This window comes from Bos indicus, chromosome 16 (genome assembly GCF_029378745.1).
Source record: "Bos indicus isolate NIAB-ARS_2022 breed Sahiwal x Tharparkar chromosome 16, NIAB-ARS_B.indTharparkar_mat_pri_1.0, whole genome shotgun sequence".
NCBI classification, from domain to species: Eukaryota; Metazoa; Chordata; class Mammalia; order Artiodactyla; family Bovidae; genus Bos; species Bos indicus.
The window spans coordinates 67,916,520-67,936,491 of NC_091775.1; the positions used below are offsets into that span (position 1 = coordinate 67,916,520).

The window sequence follows — 19,972 nt, forward strand, 5'->3', positions numbered from 1 at the left end:
CTGACTTTTTGCTTTTAAAAATAATTTGTACTGGTTTATAAATATTTGTGGACTTCCCTGGTAGCTCAGCTGGTAAAGAATCTGCCTGCAATGCAGGAGACCCCGGTTCGATTCCTGGGTCAGGAAGATCCCCTGGAGAAGGGATAGGCTACCCACTCCAGTATTCTTGCCTGGAGAATCCCATGGACAGAGGAGCCTGGTGGGCTTCAGTCCCCATTTATGAAAAAAACACATCATAAAAAGCATATAAAATACAATTATTCTTCCTCATTCTTTTCTCATTGTCACTGGTGACGACTGTTAACAGTTTTATGTGAATATTTCCAGAATTCATCTGTACATTCAACACACATACACCTAAATTTACTGTAATATGGCCTCTGTGTTAAAAATAAAATTATAAGTGAATTATTATAATCTTTTTATTGTATATTTCTGTTGATAATATTCTATATGGTATAAAGTTCTGTGTAGATTAAAATTTGTCCTCTGTTGGCAAAGAGTTGATAATAATGGAAACCATATAAATATCCTGAATTACTATGCACTAATGGGTATGTCTTATTTTTTTCAAGTGTCCTAAAAGAAAGATAGGTACTTGTAGAAATAACACCAACTCTTTTGTTAGGACACAACTTAAGAAATTATTTCTCGAACATATTAATGATGTTCTGTAGGCCCAAGAATTTAAGCATCAAGGAATCCAACCCAGAACATATCTCATGGAGCTATTAAAAAAAAAAAAGTATGCGATTCACTGCTTATAAATAATCTTGAATTCTCTAAGTATCTTCTAAACATCATGACTTTTTCTATTTGATGCACGTACAACCTCTAACTAAATGCTTAAATATTTCTGTTGGCTAGAGCTAAAAGATATGTAGATCGATAGAAATGTCTGCATAATTTAAAAACATAGCTACTATATTAACTCTTTGCTATGTAAAACAAACCACTTCGAACAGCTTAAAACAATAGGGATTTATTCAGCTCACAAGCCTTCTGGTTGAATGGGTGATTTCTGGTTTGGGCAAGGCTTACTCAAGTGTCTACATACTATGGGTTGAATTTAGTGGCTCTGCTGATCTTAGCTGGGCTCTGGCACGTTTCTGGGGCCTCAGTTGCAATAACTAGGATGACCCTTCCCATGTGATCTCTCACCTTCCAGCCAGCTAATCCTGGTTTCCTCACAGAGTGGTGGCAGGCTTCCAGATGAGTGAGGGGAAGCGCACAAGGCCTAGGTTTGAAATAGAACACTGTCACATCCATCACACTCTGCTGGTCAAAGCTGGTCACAAGGCCAACACAAATTCTACATCTTTATCCTACTTCCTGATGGGAGGAATTTCCAGTGATGTAGTCACATGGGCAGGGATATAGATGGGGAAGTGGGAGAAGGACTTCGGACTTTTCTTAGTCAATATGCCAGTATGTACAAAATTGCCTTTTCTGATTAGAAATCTTTATAAATATTTATTTAACTGACCTCATAAAAACCAGCATCAGCCATGCTACATACAAAAATTCTTTATTATGTTTATCTGGTATTAACTAGGAAGAATATGGATTGTTTATTCTTAAAATTGACAAGTTGCTTTCTAAAAAGTTTTAGTTGAAATTGCTTCATTTTTCCCTTTAGGTTCTAAATAGTCAAATAACAGATATCGGCAGATATGTGTGCGTTGCTGAGAACACAGCTGGAAGTGCCAAAAAATATTTTAACTTCAATGTTCATGGTAAGAGCTCAGTTCCAAAAACATCTGTTAGAGTATGCTTGAAAAGGCAGGAAAACTGTGTTTTAGATTATGTAGGCTTATTTCCTATTTTTTAACTTGAACGTGTGTGGAGCCAGCATTCATTCAATCTTTCCCCTTCTTTCTTTCTTACCACAGCTTGTGGGATTTATAAAGTACAAATCTTTTAGGAAGACTGTTTTTATATTATTTCAGTCCCCTAAGACAAAGTAGTTACTCCTACTTATTTGAAAGTAAAAAAAAAAAATCAAAATTTGAAATCCCAAAGAATATAAGTTTATATGAAGTAAGAACCAAAAATAGCTCTTCTACTCATGAAAATTTACCCACTGGGCCTGATTGGAACCAGTTTCTATCCTCAGTTATAGAATTCATGTTGAGTTACACCCTCCAGAACTTAATACACTCCCCAAGGAAGAAAAAGTCACTTTGTGTAGTTAAATAATTCCTAAGAACCATCCATACATCTAATTCATTTATCAGATTTTAAGTTTTCGATAAATGCTAGACACTCCATAAATACTTTTTTTTTTTTTTTTGCTTTTGCTAAAAATGCTGTTGGATGTCAACCATAAATAATTTTATTTTCATGACACACAGCTGCTTCCAGAATATTAAATTGGAAATGGTGAACAATTATTGTAACAGATTTTCTTTAACTGTTTGATTCACATGGCTCAGCTGGTAAAGAATCTGCCTACAATGCAAGAGACCTGGGTTCTATCCCTGGGTTGGGAAGATCCCCTGGAGAAGGGAAACGCAACCCACTCCAGTATTCTGGCCTGGAGAATTCCATGGACTGTATAGTCCATAGGGTCCCAAAGAGCCAGACACGACCAAGCAACTTTCGCTTACTCTCACTCTATGTGATTCATATACCAAATTCTAGCTCATTTTGAAAATAGCAGAAATTTGACATTAGTCAAACATTTCTTCTTTCAAAAGACTTTTATTTAGCACGATGGATATTCTTTGTGGTGCGATATGTAGGAAGTATTGATGTCTAGCAACGTCTGGTACTGATGCCGTGTAACAGATTTGAGGCAGTGCTATCTCTGCAGTCCCAGTGCTTAGAAACTTTTGTTGAGTAAATCTGACCAAAATGGTAATAATGTATTATGATTTCCCAGAAAGAATTAAATAATAATAATCATTGTGAAAGTATACGTTCTAATCGATAAAGTACAGTAGAATAAATGTTGAAAAATAAAAGTGTTGATTATTTTTCCTGATTCCCCAAGGCAGGATTCATTTTTCTTTCTTTATGTGGTCAAAAGCATCGTGTAAAAACCCCAGTTTTAGTAGTTACAGATGCTACCTTATTATCTTTATATGTCTGTATCTTCACCTCTGTCTTATAACTGTATTATAAATGCTGTAGACAAATGGTTATTTCTTATGGACCTTGGTCTTCCTAAACCTAAAGACATGGTAGTTGGTAAATAAATATTTGTTGTCCCTTGATTATATTTCCTTCATATCCAGTTTCTCTTCTTAATGTACAGCAGAATCATCTGAATTGGGGACCTTGCATGAATTGAGAGGCAGCTGCCGTTAGTGTTTACTGTTAAGAATGGGACAGGAGGGGTCTCCTCTTTTGCCAGTTCACGGTGTCTTGATCTCCTGACTGCAATAGGAATCCACACTTCATATTGGATTAAATCCTGGAAAATCCATGTAGGGGAGAAACCATTTAAATTGCTTCCCTGAAACCATACCATTTGTTTTCCAACAGTGCTTGTTCTTGCTGGTCTCTAACCTTCAGTCTGTTGACCTCCAGTGTTTTCCAACCCTCTGTGTCTTTGCTTTCCTTCACATCCAGCTTGACCTTCGTTGACCAGCGTATCAATTACTGCTCTTAGCCCATGTCTTCTCAGTGTTCTTGCTTAATAAAAGCTCAGCTCCACATATAGCAACGCAACATACTAACTGCTTGATCCCTACAAGATGATGTGCCGGGTGTTTTTATTTATGTTATTTTACTTAATTATCTCAACCCCAGGTGGTTGGTCCTATTATATATCTCTTTTATGGATGAAAAAGATGAGCCTCTGTGAGATAAAGTAACATGGCCAAAGTTACACAGCTGGCAAATACAACACCAGGATTTTAACTCAGGTAGTCTGATTCCAAGGCTTTAAGCCTAGCTGCTTTCCTGTATTACCTCTCAACTGAATTCCATACCTATACCCAGGTAGGTAACCCTGGCTGGAGAAACTCTTGGCATCAGGAATATTGGCATTATAAATTCACAGGTGCTGCTTGAAATAAGCCCTTTATACTGGCTGGGGCGCATCCTTATGTCTCTACTTCAGAGTGACCCTCACACCTTCTCAAACGTCAGATGGCCCCTGTCTTAGCTCGGGCAGCCATTAACAAAATACTAGAGACTACGTGGTTAAACAACAGGAGTTCATTTTCTCCCCAGTCTGGAGGCTGGAAAGTCCAAGATCAAGGTTCCAGCAGGATTCAGCTTTGGTGAAGGCCCTTTCTGGCTTGCAGATGACCAGTTTGTCCTCATGCGGCCCTTCCACGAGCACACATGGACAGAAAAAGCAAGGAAGCTTTCGGCTGTCTTATTTTTATAAAGACAGTAATCTGGTAGGATCAGGTTTATGACCTTTATGACGTCATTTATGTTTCACCTCTTCCTTTAAGTCCCCATCTTCAAATACAATCACACTGAGAGTTAGGGTTTTAGTATATGAATTTTGGGGGGATGCAAACATTGAGTCAATCACAGCCCACCTCTCACTTTCAGTCAATACCCTTACGTCCTGTCTTACAGGGAAAAGAGAAGGCATATTGCAGAAACCACTTCTAATTCCTACCATCAAATTGACAATATCAGCTGTGTCTGATATTGCCATTTCTTCTTTCCTTCTGTTACAACACAGAATGGAAGAGTTCCTCTGCCTTCCAAAGGCTGACTTGGCCCTAGATCCCTGCCACTACCCCCTCAGAAATCCCACAGTCTCCTCTCTCCCTCTCCAGTATTGAAATTCACACTTTTACTGGCTCTTTCCCAAGAGCACTTAAATTTACTTCTCTCTTCCCTCTTAAAAAATAAAAATAAGAAACTCTCCCTTGAACCTAGTATTTCCCTTCAGCTGCCTCCCTCTCTTTGCCCCCGATTTCAAAACAACCTCTCTAATCACTGTGTATATTTACTGTCTCCATCTCCATCTCCTCACTCCTGCTCACTCCTCCCACCGCTACTCACCAGATTTCACCCCTACAACTCCAATGAAGCTGCTCACTGAATTCATGAAATGACATCAAAAATCCAGTAGGCATTTTCCAGGCTTTATCTTTCTTACTTTTGAGCATTTGACATTCTCTAGCATTTGACCATCTTTTTCAAAATTTCTCTTCCTTTGGCTTATGTGACACCTACACCCCTTATTTGTATCTTTCCTTTCCAATCTCTCATTCTGTTTGCTTTGTTAGTTCCTCCCTTCCTACTTGACTATTACTCCTTATTTTTCTAAGCCCTCAACTTCATTTCTTCAAACTCTTCCTCACTCATCATGTGAGCTCATGAATCCCCAAATTTCAGATACCATTTATGTGTGGATAGTTTGCAAAGTTTTATCTCCAGCCAGGGCCCCCTCAGGAACTCTAGACTCTTCTATTCAGATATTTACTTCTTATCAATACAAACGTGTGATAGTCACTCGTAAAACCATATGTATGTAACTGAGCTTATTCCCTTTTCTCCAGAATGTGTTCCTCCTCCAGGGATCTGTGTCTCAGTAAAGGGAATCACCATCTTCCCACTGTTGAAGCCAGGAAAAAGAATGTCATCCTTGATTCCTCCTCCTCCTTAAACCTCACAGCTAAAGCATTGAGTCCTGGATATTCTACCCACAAAACACCCTCGATCCACTCACTCTTCTGTTCTTTCTGACACCATCCTGAGCATAGCACTATAATCTTTTGCACTTATCACAGCAATAGTCACCTAACTGGTCTTTCTGAGTTCCTTTTAGCCTTCTCACCAGTCCCCTCCACTGTGGCCAGATTGGTATCTTTTAAGTGAATTTTTGAGTAAACCATTCTTCTGCTTTCCTTTCCTTGGGCTATATTTCAGTATTCTTAATGATGCCCAGAAGAACTTGTAGGACTTGATCCTACTTAGTCCTTACATCTTGTCTACTCTCCAGCCTAACTCCCCAACAACCTCGCTCTTCAAACTCTGGTCAGGTCAGCCTTCTGGTGCCATATTCTTTTCCCCATTTGGACCATTGTATATGCCATGCCGTCTTTCTGGAAGATGCCCCCATTTTCTGTCTTCTTGGAGAACCCCATGGACAGAGGAGCCTGACAGGCTACAGTCCACAGGGTCACAAAGAGTCAGACACGACTGAGCAACTAAGCATGCACACTTGTATTTACAAGGCAGTATCAGATGGTGGCTAAGAACAGGGCTCTAAAGCCAGACACCAATCTCTCCCAGTAACTGTGAAAGCTTAGGCAAGATGCTAACCTCTCTCTGTCTCAGCTTCCTCATCTATAATAAGAGGATAAGAACTGTATCTAACACATAAGTTTTAGGAGCTTTCAAAGAAATGGCATTATGAAGTGTTTAGTGCCTGGCACAGCATAACCACTGAAAAAAAATGTATCTGTCACTTGTTTCCTCAGTGTCATTACCACCAAATTATTCTTTATAGGTATAATCTGTTATATTTTGTACTGCATCAGCACTTAGCACAGCATCTGAAGTAAGTATAAATGAATGGTCATGAAAATTAGTGATCAAAAATTTGATAGTAATATTTAAAAAGCAATTTTGTCATTTTGATCTTTTTTTATTTGTTTTTGATGCTGTTTTAAAGTCCCAATCTGAATATAATATGTAGAGAGAATAATATATAGAGAGAGTATAATATAAAAATAGAGTGTTACATTCTTTATCTCATGTCTTACTGTCTTCGCTAGCCTGAGCAAGACCTATCTCTGCCTTTATTAATCTATCCATTCATTCATGTATTCATGCATTTTTAATGCCCATTCCTCACTTCTATTCCCACCCCATCTGCACTTCGGAAGTCATTTGAATCCATAATGTTATTCCTTCAATATGCCTGTGTTCTTATAAAAACATCTATTGTTCCATAAACGTGTGTTTTAATGCATAATTGTCATTGCATTATTAATCTTTTTTTTACTCCACTTTTTTCTGTACTGCTTTTGCTTTTGGAATTCTTTTTTGGTGTTGAACAATAAGACGTTATATTGTTTATTTCTTAAACTTTTTGCTCATCTTGAAAGTCATTTATTTTTACATTGTTGAAATTACCTGTATAATTTACAAATAGATGACACCCTAAAATAAAATGTCTAGTATTACTATAAGCAAGAAAATAAAAACTTTAAGGGTGTAATATTAAAAGCCAGAATATTCAAATATATTTAATAAAAAGCAGTATTAGATCTTTGTACATTGACAAAGCCATCTTAAGAACTTCCAAAATTTTACAAATAAAATGCACAATAATTCTGCCTTTGAAAATTCTAGTATATTCTTTCAACTGGGAAAAACAAAACTGATGTACGTGAATTTGATGAAGGCATTAGGGAATTCAAAGAAGAAAGGTAAATAATTAGTATCATTAACTCAGTGCTTTAGCAGAGTACAGTGGTTAGGCTTATATTAATAAATTGGAGTATGTGTTATTGATAATATCATTTTTCACTTTAATATGTTTAATATTAACATATTTCACTTTTAATATATTTACTATTATAGTTCCTCCAAGTGTCATTGGTCCTAACCCTGAAAATCTCACTGTTGTGGTGAACAATTTCATCTCTTTGACCTGTGAGGTCTCTGGTTTTCCACCTCCTGATCTCAGCTGGCTCAAGAATGAACAGCCTATCAAACCAAACACAAATGCTCTCATTGTGCCTGGTAAGGAACTTAGTACTCTTTTAACGTAGGTGACACTTTCTCATTTTTCTTTATTTTTAATACAAATGGAATTTCAACTTAGTCTCTTTCCAGACTTTTGTCTTGCTACATTCATTTGTTCACATTAAATGCCTCTCTAGCCATTTGGGGCCCTTAGGATGAAACTGTGTAGACTTTTATGAGTTGAGTGGGAATGTACAGCAACAAGGCCTGCTTCAAAAAATTATGAAATTTAGGAACAGAACTGCTTACTAATCCTTTGGGGGTGATAAGTTTACGAAATAGTGCTTTCATTGGATAAATTCACTGGTTGTTTTTAATCAGTACTAAAGCTCCTGGAGGGTAGATAAATTGGCTAACAGATGATAGCCACTTCCGTACTGTGGGAGATTTAAACCAGGAATACTTAACTTATACTGACTATAGTAAAATTATTGTTTACTCAGAAGAATCTGTATGAAACAGTTCTGTTATCCACATTTGGTTGCTGGAGATAAATTTTTATTAATTTCTTCTTTTAGAAGGAAGTAGAGTAAGTAATGGGCTTACCTGGTTGCTTAGATGATAAAGAGTCTGCCTGCAGTGTGAGAGACCAGAGTTCAATCCCTCAGGTGCGGAAGATCCCCTGGAGAAGGGAATGGCAACCCACTCCAGTATTCTTGCTGGAAAATTCCATGGACAGAGGAGCCTGGTGGGTTATAGTCCATGGGGTCACAAAAAAGAGTCAGACATGACTGAGTGCCTAACACTTTAACTTTCAAAGTAATAATGAAAGGATCCAAGGAAACTGATTAAATTCTTTCATTTTGTATATGAAATGCTTCTATTAATATATATAGATTTCTCTCTAAGGGAAAGGATATATTTTGTCATTTATCTTATTGATAAACTCGTTATTACAACAATTTCTATACCACTCTTCAATTTGCGTTATATTTGCCCACAGGTGGTCGAACTTTGCAAATTATCCGGGCCAAGGTATCTGATGGTGGTGAATACACTTGTGTAGCTATCAACCAAGCTGGGGAAAGCAAGAAAAAAGTTTCCCTGACTGTTTATGGTTTGTTTACACTCTTCTCATACGAGTCTTTCATTTTCAAACTGGTATTAGCTATTTTCTATCTGAGCATCTTAATGGAAAAAACAAAACCTCTGTTTTTTTATTTTCTTCCTTCAGTGCCCCCAAGCATTAAAGATCATGGAAGCGAATCTCTTTCTGTAGTTAATGTAAGAGAGGGGACCTCAGTATCACTGGAGTGTGGATCGAATGCTGTCCCGCCTCCAGTCATCACCTGGTATAAGAATGGACGGATGCTAACAGAGTCTGCTCGGCTGGAGATTTTGGCCGATGGACAAATGCTGCACATCACAAAAGCTGAGGTGCATCTTTTATTCTTGTTTGTGTGTCGTGCGTGACTCCTTGGTGGGATTATGGAAGAGAGAATTGGAAGTTGTATCTTTCCTTTACTACACTAAAAAATTGTCATTAAAAAAAATAACATCATCAATGCCATTCCCTTCATTTTTTCATTTAAAAGAAAAAAGCAGGATTGTAGAAAGCAATTAGGACTGGGGCATTCGAGCATAAAGATGACTGATGATTTAATCTACACTCGAACAGTGTGATTGGTCATCTGTAACTTAATGGAACACATACAATAGTATCTTTTTCTTTTAGGTATCTGACACAGGCCAGTATGTATGTAGAGCTATAAATGTAGCAGGACGGGATGATAAAAATTTCCACCTCAATGTATATGGTGAGCATCTGCCTCTAATACAAGTCTTTTTTTCCCCCAGATATGCAAATGAAAGAAAGTGTCCTGAATTAACTTAATGAGGACACATGATTTTCTTCTTTCTTTTTACAGTGCCACCCAGTATTGAAGGGCCTGAAAATGAAGTCACTGTGGAGACAGTCAGCAATCCTGTTACTTTAACATGTGATGCTACTGGAATCCCACCTCCCTCCATAGCATGGTTGAAGAACCACAGACCCATAGGTAATGAAGCTGTGCATTTCTTATGATTGTTTTCTTTTGCACCTCATTCATTAGGTTAATAAACTAGCACACGTTCAGTATTGTGCACATAGCTATGTTTAGTTCAGAAAGCCTAATGTACTATAATATAAACCTACAAAAGAGTCTGCATTTTACAGAGATTTTTCTCCTTGTCTTTTTCAAAAAATAAGGCTGTCCTTTCAAATCAAAGTACAAAGGGAGGACCTTTAAGAAATACATTTATCACATAAAGTCAGACATTTTTATGGTGGATTGTAGAGATGTTAAAAGCTTTTTTATGATTTGCTTTGTTTCTACCACTAGAAAATTCTGGCTCACTGGAAGTTCATATTTTGTCTGGGGGAAGAAAACTCCAAATTGCCAGGTCCCAACATTCAGATAGTGGAAACTATACATGCATTGCCTCAAATATGGAGGGGAAAGCACAGAAACATTACATTCTTTCAATTCAAGGTATGTGGGGTACACTCGAATCTGTCTTCAGTTTCCTTATTCCATTCTTTTTATACTACAAAATAAGTGTATATCTAAACAGATCATTTATAATTGATTCAAAATATCTCTTTTGTGTGTTTTGGATATTGTAGTCTTTTCAGTTTATTGAGATTTAAGTGATGTAAAGAACCATATAATTTTAGAGTACACAGCATAATGATTTGACTTACAAAACATCTTTTTTTAAAATATTTTGTTTTATGTGGACCATTTTTTTAAGTCTTTATTGAATTTATTACAATACTGCTTCTATTGTTTTATGTTCTGGTTTTTTGGTCACGAGGCACAAGGCATTTAAGATCTTAGCTTCCCAGGCAGGGATCAAACCTGTACATCCTGCATTGTAAGGTGAAGTCTTAACCACTGGGCCACCAGGGAAGTCCCCAAAATATCTTTAGATAAACAAAAAATACTGCGAATTTTCTGTCCTACATTTACTGGTAGGTAGTGTTTTCATGAAAATGGACATAAATGTGAAGAACAGTAGAAATTTCAAAATCTATTTTTTCATGTGTCCTGAAATGTGTACCTTCCTATAGTGTATTTACTTGTTCACTTAAAGCTGGAATAACTTATTTTGATACTAAGCCTATAGAGTCTCTTTCTATTTATATAGATAAGTAAGATTTATCTCATGAAGAGATTAAATATGTCCTAATTACTTGGTCAAGGAATGGGTACATTTAAATAATCATGAATCTAATTGGAGGTGAGACTAAAGAGCATTGATTTATCCAAGAAATACTTAATTAACTTAATTAAATACTTAGCATCTGTTATGTTCCAGCATAGAATTGAGCACTGCAGGGAGAACTTGCATCCTTTTGATTTTCAGCAAACCTTTGGGTATTATTTTCAGCCTAATTTTTAAATTGAAATGAAAGTCTAACTTGAAACCAAGTTGAAATGCTTGCTTTTTCCAATTTCATTATAGTTTTGTGAAAAGACTTTGTCCTAAGTTTGTCCAATGCAATTGTGAATATGTACTATTTACTTGCTGTGTGCTCTGCTGAAACCACAGAAAAATCAAAATTTTTTTCCAGTTTTATTGAAATATAATTGACATGTAACATTGTATAGGGCTTCCCTTTCTTTACTCAGAGGTAAAGAATCCACCTGCCAATGCAGGAGACGTGGGTTCAATCCTGGGATGGATTGTTATAATCTTTATAGCTAAAATTTCCAAAAATAAATCACCTTCTATAATCTTTGTATTATCACAAGGAAGAGGAAATGGCAACCCACTCCAGTATTCTTGCCTGGGAAATCCCATGGACAGAGGGGCCTTGGGGCTACAGTCCATGGGGTCGTAAAGAGTTGGACACAATGTAGTGACTGAGCACGCACCAACATTATACAAGTGTAACGTGTACAACATAATGATTTTATATATGTATATACTGCAGAATGATCACCGCAGTAAGATTAAAATCCATCACCTAAAAACTGAAATTAAAAATCAAAATTAGTTTGTGAGTATCAGTGGTATTTCCAACTAGTAATGCTGAAGATTTTAGAAGCACAAAAGGAAATACAGCCATTCAGAGATTCAGTGTCAGAAATTACATGCCTAATTTATGTTTAATGCATTAATAATAATATATGCCAGTCATGGAGTATGTGTACGATCAAAGATTTTTACCAGACATTTTGTGTGTGTCTTAAGACTATATAGAGGCCATATATGTACATGAGGCCAGTCCATGCTATTCCTTTGCTGTAGTTTTAGTCGCTAAGTTGCGTCTGACTCTTCTGCGACCCCATGGACTGTAGCCCACCAGGCTCCTCTGTCCATGGGATTTCCCAGGCAAGAATACTGGAGTGGGTTGTTATTTTCCTTCTTCAGGGAATCTTCCCAACACAGGGATTGAACCCACATCTCCTGCATTGGCAAGTGGGTTCTTTACCACTGAGCTACCCAAGAGCCTGCTTTCCTGTATTCGACACTTGTTATGGGATGTCTCATTAGCATTCTTATTGATTCAACTTCTTTGGTAAATATAAATTTAGTGTAATTATTATTATCTTTTGGACGACTGAAATGAGCTTTGGGAAGATTATGCAGTGGTGTGTTGGTAAATGTCTAACAATTGACTCTGCAAATAAAATGGTCTTGACTTGGAACCAGACATTTGTCAGGTTCTGTGGTGTGAGTATTTTCACAGTGGCCCATTTCAAGCTACCACTTGAAATGATGGCACTGAACACAGAGTTGTAAAGATATGCAAATCTGGCTCTTGCAAGTTGGTGTGAACTGCCTCCACTATATGAACCACACCACTGTAATTATTAAGAAGAGTAATTCAAATGTGTTTCTAATAGAATTGTCAATATTTTTATGATCCATTATTTCCTAATTGAATCATTAAAGTGAGGAAGAAAGATGCTAGTAAAAGAAATAGAGATGATTGAATCTTGAATAATAAGCTATTTGTTGTTCAGAATAAATAGTATTTAAACTGTATCATAGAGAAATACTCAATTCAGATACCTTTCTCAGACTTATGCTAAACTTTTATAAGACAGATTCTCCTGAACTGTATTAATTCTGAGCTATCTATTGAGGCTTTAATCAGGAGTGATTCTCTCTGACCAAGAAGGGTGCCCATGAGGTAGATTTGTCACCAACCCCTATGACTAAATAATTATATCAACTTATAATGTAAAAGAATATTGAAGTGATTCCTATACTTATTTTTCAAGTAATTTCTGACAATGGCAAGAGTTTGATCTTGAACCACAATCTAGGAAGAATATGACATAAAAATGCCATATTGTTCTATGATTCTGTTGTATTCATAGAATTTGCATTCTTATGCCTTGATAATGAAAGTCTTAATTATTTCTCCAAAGTTCCTCCAAATGTTGCTGATGCTGAGATTCCAAGTGAAGTCAGTGTCCTTCTTGGGGAAAATGTTGAGCTGGTCTGCAGTGCAAATGGCATTCCCACCCCACTTATTCAGTGGCTTAAAGATGGAAAGCCCATAGTTAACAGTGAAACAGAAAGAATTCGGTATGTGTAAAAAGAATCTTTGTGTCATTAATTGTAATGTCTTCTACATTGCTTTATGCTTCAAATTTCATGTGAATAATAGTGAATTCAGTCTCTTTGGAACTTGGCTATCATTATATTCAGAAAGAAAAAGGATACAGTTTTGGAGAGCTGGACACAGATATTCTCCTGGGAGAATCATTCAAGAGTATTCGTGTATGCATGTGTTCTTTATCTTTCAACTCTGTGTTATAAAGTCTCCCTACATGTTCATTTCTGCAAGTGTTAGTTAGCTGTTGTAGATTTTATTCCCCTAATTCCAGAACATTTATACCAAAGTCTACATCATAAAAATAATTAGTTCCTCTTTCTTGCTAACATCAGATCAATTTCATCCTTCAAAAGATTCATCAGTCATCTCTTAGATGTGATTTTGTGTCCTGAAATCACCAAACCACCAGACATGCCATAGTGCTTGGCTCATTTTGAGAAAAGATACTATCATCATAACCTGGTTCATCCCTTATAATGTGTCCAAATCCCATTTTTAGTTGACTCTTCATGCCACAAACCTCATAGAGATGGAATGATAAATGTTACAGGCTTCCTGATATTTTCAACGAATGTATTTTGAAGGACAATCCATTATTCTATACTCTGATAGATTATTTCTTCACAAAGTCCCATAATATATACACACCAGAGTAATTGTAATTACTTTAAGAATTATATATACCTTGCGTGCATGCTTAGTCACTCAGTCACGTCTGACTCTTTGTGACCCCACAGACTGAGGCCTGCCAGGCTCCTCTGTCCACTGGATTTTTCAGGCAAGAACACTGGAGCGGGTTGCCATTTCTTTCTCTAGGGGATTTTCCTGACCCAGGTATCAAACCCATGTCTCCTACATTGGCAGGTGGATTCTTTACCACTGAACCACCTGGAAATCCCTTATATATACCTCTGCTGCTGCTGCTAAGTCGCTTCAATCGTGTCCGACTCTGTGCGACCCCATACACGGCAGCCCACCAGGCTCCCGCATCCCTAGGATTCTCCAGGCAAGAACACTGGAGTGGGTTGCCTTTTCCTTCTCCAATGCATGAAAGTGAAAAAATAAAGTGAAGTCGCTCAGTCGTGTTCGACTCCTAGCGACCGCATGGACTGCAGCCCACCAGGCCCCTCCTCCATCCGTGGTATTTTCCAGGCAAGAGTACTGGAGTGGGTTGCCATTGCCTTCTCCATATATATACCTCAGCAGGCATTAATTAAATGTATTGCAAACTTTATTACTTTGAACCAATATTTTAAATTTAAGGGTTTGCAGTATATTTTCTAAGCAATGAATTGAATGTACACAATTTATGGAAAAATAAATGTTTTTTTTCCTGAAGTTTTATGTTAAAATTTAAATATTAGTCCCCTTTACAAGATTAGGTGAATTGCCAAATAATGTTTTAGTTTAGAGGTACATTTTGCATTTCACTTCTCTGGTTGGACATCCCTCAAAAGTTAACCAATATTTAATTATTTTTATTAAATCAGCTGTGATATCAACCCAGTTCCAAACCAAGTACTAGATAGTTGGTGGGACTTTAAGTTATTCTAAAAGGTAATATTTATACCTAGGGATTTAGGATCTGTTACTTCTCCTCTTACATTAAGATCTCAAATATATTTATTCTTATTTTCAATTTTTTGATTATTTGTTCCCAGCTCCACAGTATATGTAGGTTTGTGAGGGGCCAATTTATCCATCAAATGAAGTAATTTTTCCAAAGTCAACTTAGTGTTTTCCTTTAGTTATGGCGGCCTGGCTTTTCGTTTATTCATATGGTTAAACTCATGGAATGTAAAAATTTATGTTTTGAAAAAGAAAAAATAAAATAGGCCCAGATAATAAAATTGTAATTCTCAATAATTATATTTAATAATATGATGTAGTAGAAATGGAGTATTTACTCTTGACACAGGGAGAATCTAATGACTATTGTAAGAATAACCATAGATAGTAATTTAACCTCTTTATAAAACATAGGAAGTTTTATTTGATAATAAATGGTGTGTGAATAGAATCAGTAATGTAATAATCTTAATTTAGATATTATTGATAATGTAATCATATTGTTAGTATTCACTATTATGTAATTCAAAAAGAAAGCTATAGCAATTTGTGGGAAAAAATTTACAAACGACACCCGTACATAAATACTAAGCTGTTGTCACTGATTAAATGAATTATTCCATCTTGCTCCTTCAGTTCAGTTCAGTTCAGTTGCTGGGTCGTGTCCGACTCTTTGCAACCTCATGAACCGCAGCACACCAGGCCTCCCTGTCCATCACCAACCCCCAGAGTCCGCCCAAACCCATGTCTATTGAGTCGGTGATGCCATCCAACCATCTCATCCTCTGTCATCCCCTTATCCTCCTGCCCTCAATCTTTCCCAACATCAGGGTCTTTTCAAATGAGTCAGCTCTTTCTCATTAAGACTAATACTAAGTTGTTTATAGCTAGATTTTTTCCACCTTAACTTCTCATTAAAACATTATAAACATTCTTCAGTTTTTATACCAAAATTTTTATAATTTTCATTTAACTCCAACATTATATTGATAAGTAATGACAAAACATTCTATTTCTGAGAAAAACATGCCTTTGCCCGTGATTTGGATAGAAAAATTCCTGGTGTTGTTCATTTCCTTTTCCTCAGAAGGAGGCAGTGGGTGTATGACACCCATTACTGTAGAAGTTTAGTTGGTTACCTGAAATCACCTTCAGTTTCACTAGCTCTGATTTCCATGTACTTAATGAAAAAGATTTGAACCATTATATCCAAAATGAAGATGCATTTTAGCATGACTCTTTTTTTTCAAGAATATAATAATCCAAGTGAGTTTTCCGGAAATAGCTAGCTCCATACACATCATGTCAGTGCATCTGTTATATTCTCTCCTACAGGGTGGCTGCAGACGGCAGCACATTAAACATTTACGGAGCCCTCCCATCTGACATGGGGAAGTACACGTGTGTTGCTACTAATCCTGCTGGAGAAGAAGACCGGATTTTTAATTTAAATGTCTATGGTAAATATGAAATGTCATCCTCTTTTGGTTATGCGCCTTAGAATCTATCAGACGAAATGAAGCCGTAGGTGTCTGAAGCATTTAGTTCTAAAATCTGATGTCCTTGTTATTTCCTTTGGGGATACAAAGCAGAAACATGGGTAAATGTAGTTGAATGATTTGAACTAGTCATAAACCCACTCCCTCCTCTCTCATTTTCTGCATGACATAGTTCCACCTGCAATTAGGGGTAATAAAGAAGAAGCAGAGAAATTAATGGCTTTGGTGGATACCTCAATAAATATTGAATGCAGAGCCACAGGAATGCCTCCACCACAGATAAACTGGCTAAAGAATGGACTTCCTCTGCCTCTCTCCTCCCATATCCGGTTGCTGTCTGGAGGACAAGTTATCAGGTCAGCTTTTATTGTGTGTGATTTGCTACACAGAGTTACTGTAATTGTAAACCTTAACTTTGGTAAACTTGTAAAGTTGGTAAAGTTGGCTCCCTGATAAAGAATCTGCCTGCAAGAGATGCAAGAGACATGGGTTCAATCCCTGGGGTGGGAAGATCCCCTGGAGGAAGAAATGGCAACCCACTCCAGTATTCTTGCCTGGAAAATCCCATGGGCCGAGGAGTCTGGTGGGCTACAGTCCATGGGGTCGCAAGAAAGTTGAACACAACTTAGCTAGTAAGCAACAACAGCTTCATCTAAATAATGTTTTAAAAATGTCTTTTCCTACATTTTTTACTTTTGTTTCCCTTTCAGTTTTTTTTTTTTTTTTAGAAGAGGGAGAATGGCAAATATAAATTTGAAATGCTTTATTATTCTTATTTAAATGTTCATGTTTTAGTAAATTTCTATTCAATAGGTCTTTCATAGACTTATATCTATCATATATATTTTTTCAAGAGCTGCTATTTTAGCTAAAACTTTGGCAAAATAATGGGAAGATGCTTACTATAATTATGTGATTTTCACCATTCTCTATTAATATGTATTTGAAAATTTCACCTCTCACATTGTTACATTTTCAGTGGCTTACTCTTAGTGCCTAATCAGCTTTGTCAAATAAATTTCACTGGAGGCGTCTATGTTTTGCGATGGATGGTTATAATCTTTATAACTAAAATTTCTCCAAATAAATCACCTTCTATGATCTTTGTATTATCACAAGTATTTTTATTTGTATATGTTGATCAAATATCAGATTATGAAGTGGGATGAAATTATGAAGTGTTGGGTCAAACTGTTTTTCAGGATTGTGAGAGCTCAGGCATCCGATGTCGCTGTGTATACTTGTGTGGCATCCAACAGAGCTGGGGTGGATAATAAACATTTCAGCCTTCAAGTTTTGGGTATGTTTACCAGCAACGTCCCTAGTACTTTACTATGTGCCCAGTATTAAGCAACAGGCTTAATTTAAATACTGACATGGCAGGAAAGATTGGCAAAACAGGATCTTACTAACTAGGGCAGGATGCCTTTCTTCCCAGGGGATACATATATATTGAAGCATACTGTCTGTCAAAATACTTTTGTAACCTGGAATTTAGCATTAAATGAAATGTCAATTTTTTAAAATAGCATTTCAATCCAGACACAAGAGCAGTCTTTTCATACAAAAAGACAGTCAAGACTGTTTTCTAATGTGTTATCATCTGAGAGTATTTAAAATACGAATGGATATTTGTGTGTATACTAAATATCTGTCTGTGATGTTAGACAGAGATAGAACTCAAAACATTCCATTTCTCAAGATTTGCTAGATCAGAGACTTCAAAATCCCCAAGAACATCTCAGAAGAGTTAAGTAACTATTTACAATCGGCTAAAATGATTTATGTTGGATTATATAAAATTGACTCTGGAACTTGTTATTTTGTTTATTTCACACTAAGTAGTTGAAGTATACTTCTGGAATAATATCAGTTCAATTCAGTCACTCAGTCGTGTCTGAATCTTTGCGACCCCATGGACTGCAGCATGCCCAGCCTCCCTGTCCAGCACCAACTCCCGGAGTTTACTCAAACTCATGTCCATTGAGTTGGTGATGTCATCCAACCATCTCATCCTCTATTGTCCCCTTCTTCTCCCGCTTTCAATATTTCCCAGCATCAGGGTCTTTTCTAATGAGTCAGTTCTTCACATCAGGTGGCCAAACTATTGGAATTTCAGCTTAGGCATCAGTACTTCCAATGAATATTCAGGACCAATGTCCTTTAGGATGTCCGGGTTTGATCTCCTTGCAGTCCAAGGGACTCTCAAGAGTCTTCTCCAACACCACAGTTCAAAAGCATCAATTGTTCGGCACTCAACTTTCTTTATAGTCCAACTCTCACATCCATACATGATACTGGAAAAACCATAGCTTTGACTAGATGGACCTTTGTTGGCAAAGTAATGTCTCTGCTTTTTAATATGCCGTCTAGGTTGGTCATAATTTTTCATCCAAGGAGCAAGGGTCTTTTAATTTCATGGCTACAGTCACCATCTGCAGATATCTTGGAGCCCCCCAAAATAAAGTCTGTTACTGTCTCCACTGTTTCCCCATCTGTTCGCCATGAAGTGATGGGATCAAATGCATAATTTTAGTTTTCTGAATGTTGAGTTTTAAGCCAACTTTTTCACTCCTCTTTCACTTTCATCGAGAGGCTTTTTAGTTCCTCTTCACTTTCTGCCATAAGGGTGGTGTCACCTGCGTATCTGTGGTTATTGATATTTCTCCTGGCAATCTTGATTCCAGATTGTGCTTCATCCAGTGCAGCGTTTCTCATGATGTACTCTGCATATAAGTTAAATAAGCAGGGTGACAATATACAGCCTTGACGTTCTCCTTTTCCTATTTGGAACCAGTCTGCCATTCCATGTCTGGTTCTAACTGTTGCTTCCTGACTTGCATACAGATTTCTCAAGAGGCAGATCAGGTGGTCTGGTATTCCCATCTCTTTCAGAATTTTCCAGTTTGTGGTGATCCACACAGTCAAAGGCTTTAGCATAGTCAATAAAGCAGAAATAGATGTTTTTCTGGAACTCTCTTGCTTTTTCAGTGATCCAGCGGATGTTGACAATTTGATTTCTGGTTCCTCTGTCTTTTCTAAAACCAGCTTGAACATCTGGAAGTTCATGGTTCATGTACAGTAGAAGCCTGCCTTGGAGTATTTTGAGCAGTATTTTACTCAAGTGTGAGATGAGTGCAATTGTGTGGTAGTTTGAGCATTCTTTGGCATTGCCTTTCTTTGGGATTGGAATAAAAACTGACCTTTTCCAGTCCTGTGGCCACTGCTGAGTTTCCCAAATTTGCTGGCACGTTGAGTGCAGCACTTTCACAGCATTATCTTTTAGGATTTGAAATAGCTCAACTGGAATTCCATCATCTCCATTAGCTTTGTTCATAGTGATGCTTTCTAATACCCACTTGACTTTGCATTCCAGGATGTCTGGCTCTTGGTGAGTGATCACACCTTCGTGGTTACCTGGGTCATGAAGATCTTTTTTGTACAGTTCTTCTGTGTATTCTTGCCACCTTTTCTTAACATCCTCTGCTTCTGTTAGGTCCATACCATTTCTGTCCTTTATCAAGCCCATCTTTGCATGAAATGTTCCCTTGGTATCTCTAATTTTCTTGAAGAGATCTCTAGTCTTTCCTATTTTATTGTTTTCCTCTATTTCTTTGCATTGATCACTTAGGAAGGCTTTCTTATTTCTCCTTGCTCTTCTTTGGAACCC

The 19,972-nt window shown here is 37.1% G+C and overlaps 1 protein-coding gene across 4 annotated transcripts in view; it reads left to right on the forward strand.

Annotated features, from left to right (window-relative positions):
• HMCN1 (hemicentin 1) overlaps positions 1-19,972 on the forward strand; it is a 538,929-nt gene that overhangs the window by 402,258 nt on the left and 116,699 nt on the right. For all 4 annotated transcript variants that reach the window (XM_019976773.2, XM_070768574.1, XM_070768576.1 and 1 more), the window contains 11 exons: positions 1,640-1,736; positions 7,510-7,671; positions 8,618-8,731; positions 8,849-9,051; positions 9,350-9,431; positions 9,543-9,674; positions 9,999-10,148; positions 13,044-13,203; positions 16,139-16,263; positions 16,475-16,658; positions 17,505-17,602. In XM_019976773.2, coding sequence (XP_019832332.2) covers positions 1,640-1,736; positions 7,510-7,671; positions 8,618-8,731; positions 8,849-9,051; positions 9,350-9,431; positions 9,543-9,674; positions 9,999-10,148; positions 13,044-13,203; positions 16,139-16,263; positions 16,475-16,658; positions 17,505-17,602 — 1,507 coding nt within the window. The remainder of the gene's footprint in view (positions 1-1,639; positions 1,737-7,509; positions 7,672-8,617; positions 8,732-8,848; positions 9,052-9,349; positions 9,432-9,542; positions 9,675-9,998; positions 10,149-13,043; positions 13,204-16,138; positions 16,264-16,474; positions 16,659-17,504; positions 17,603-19,972) is intronic.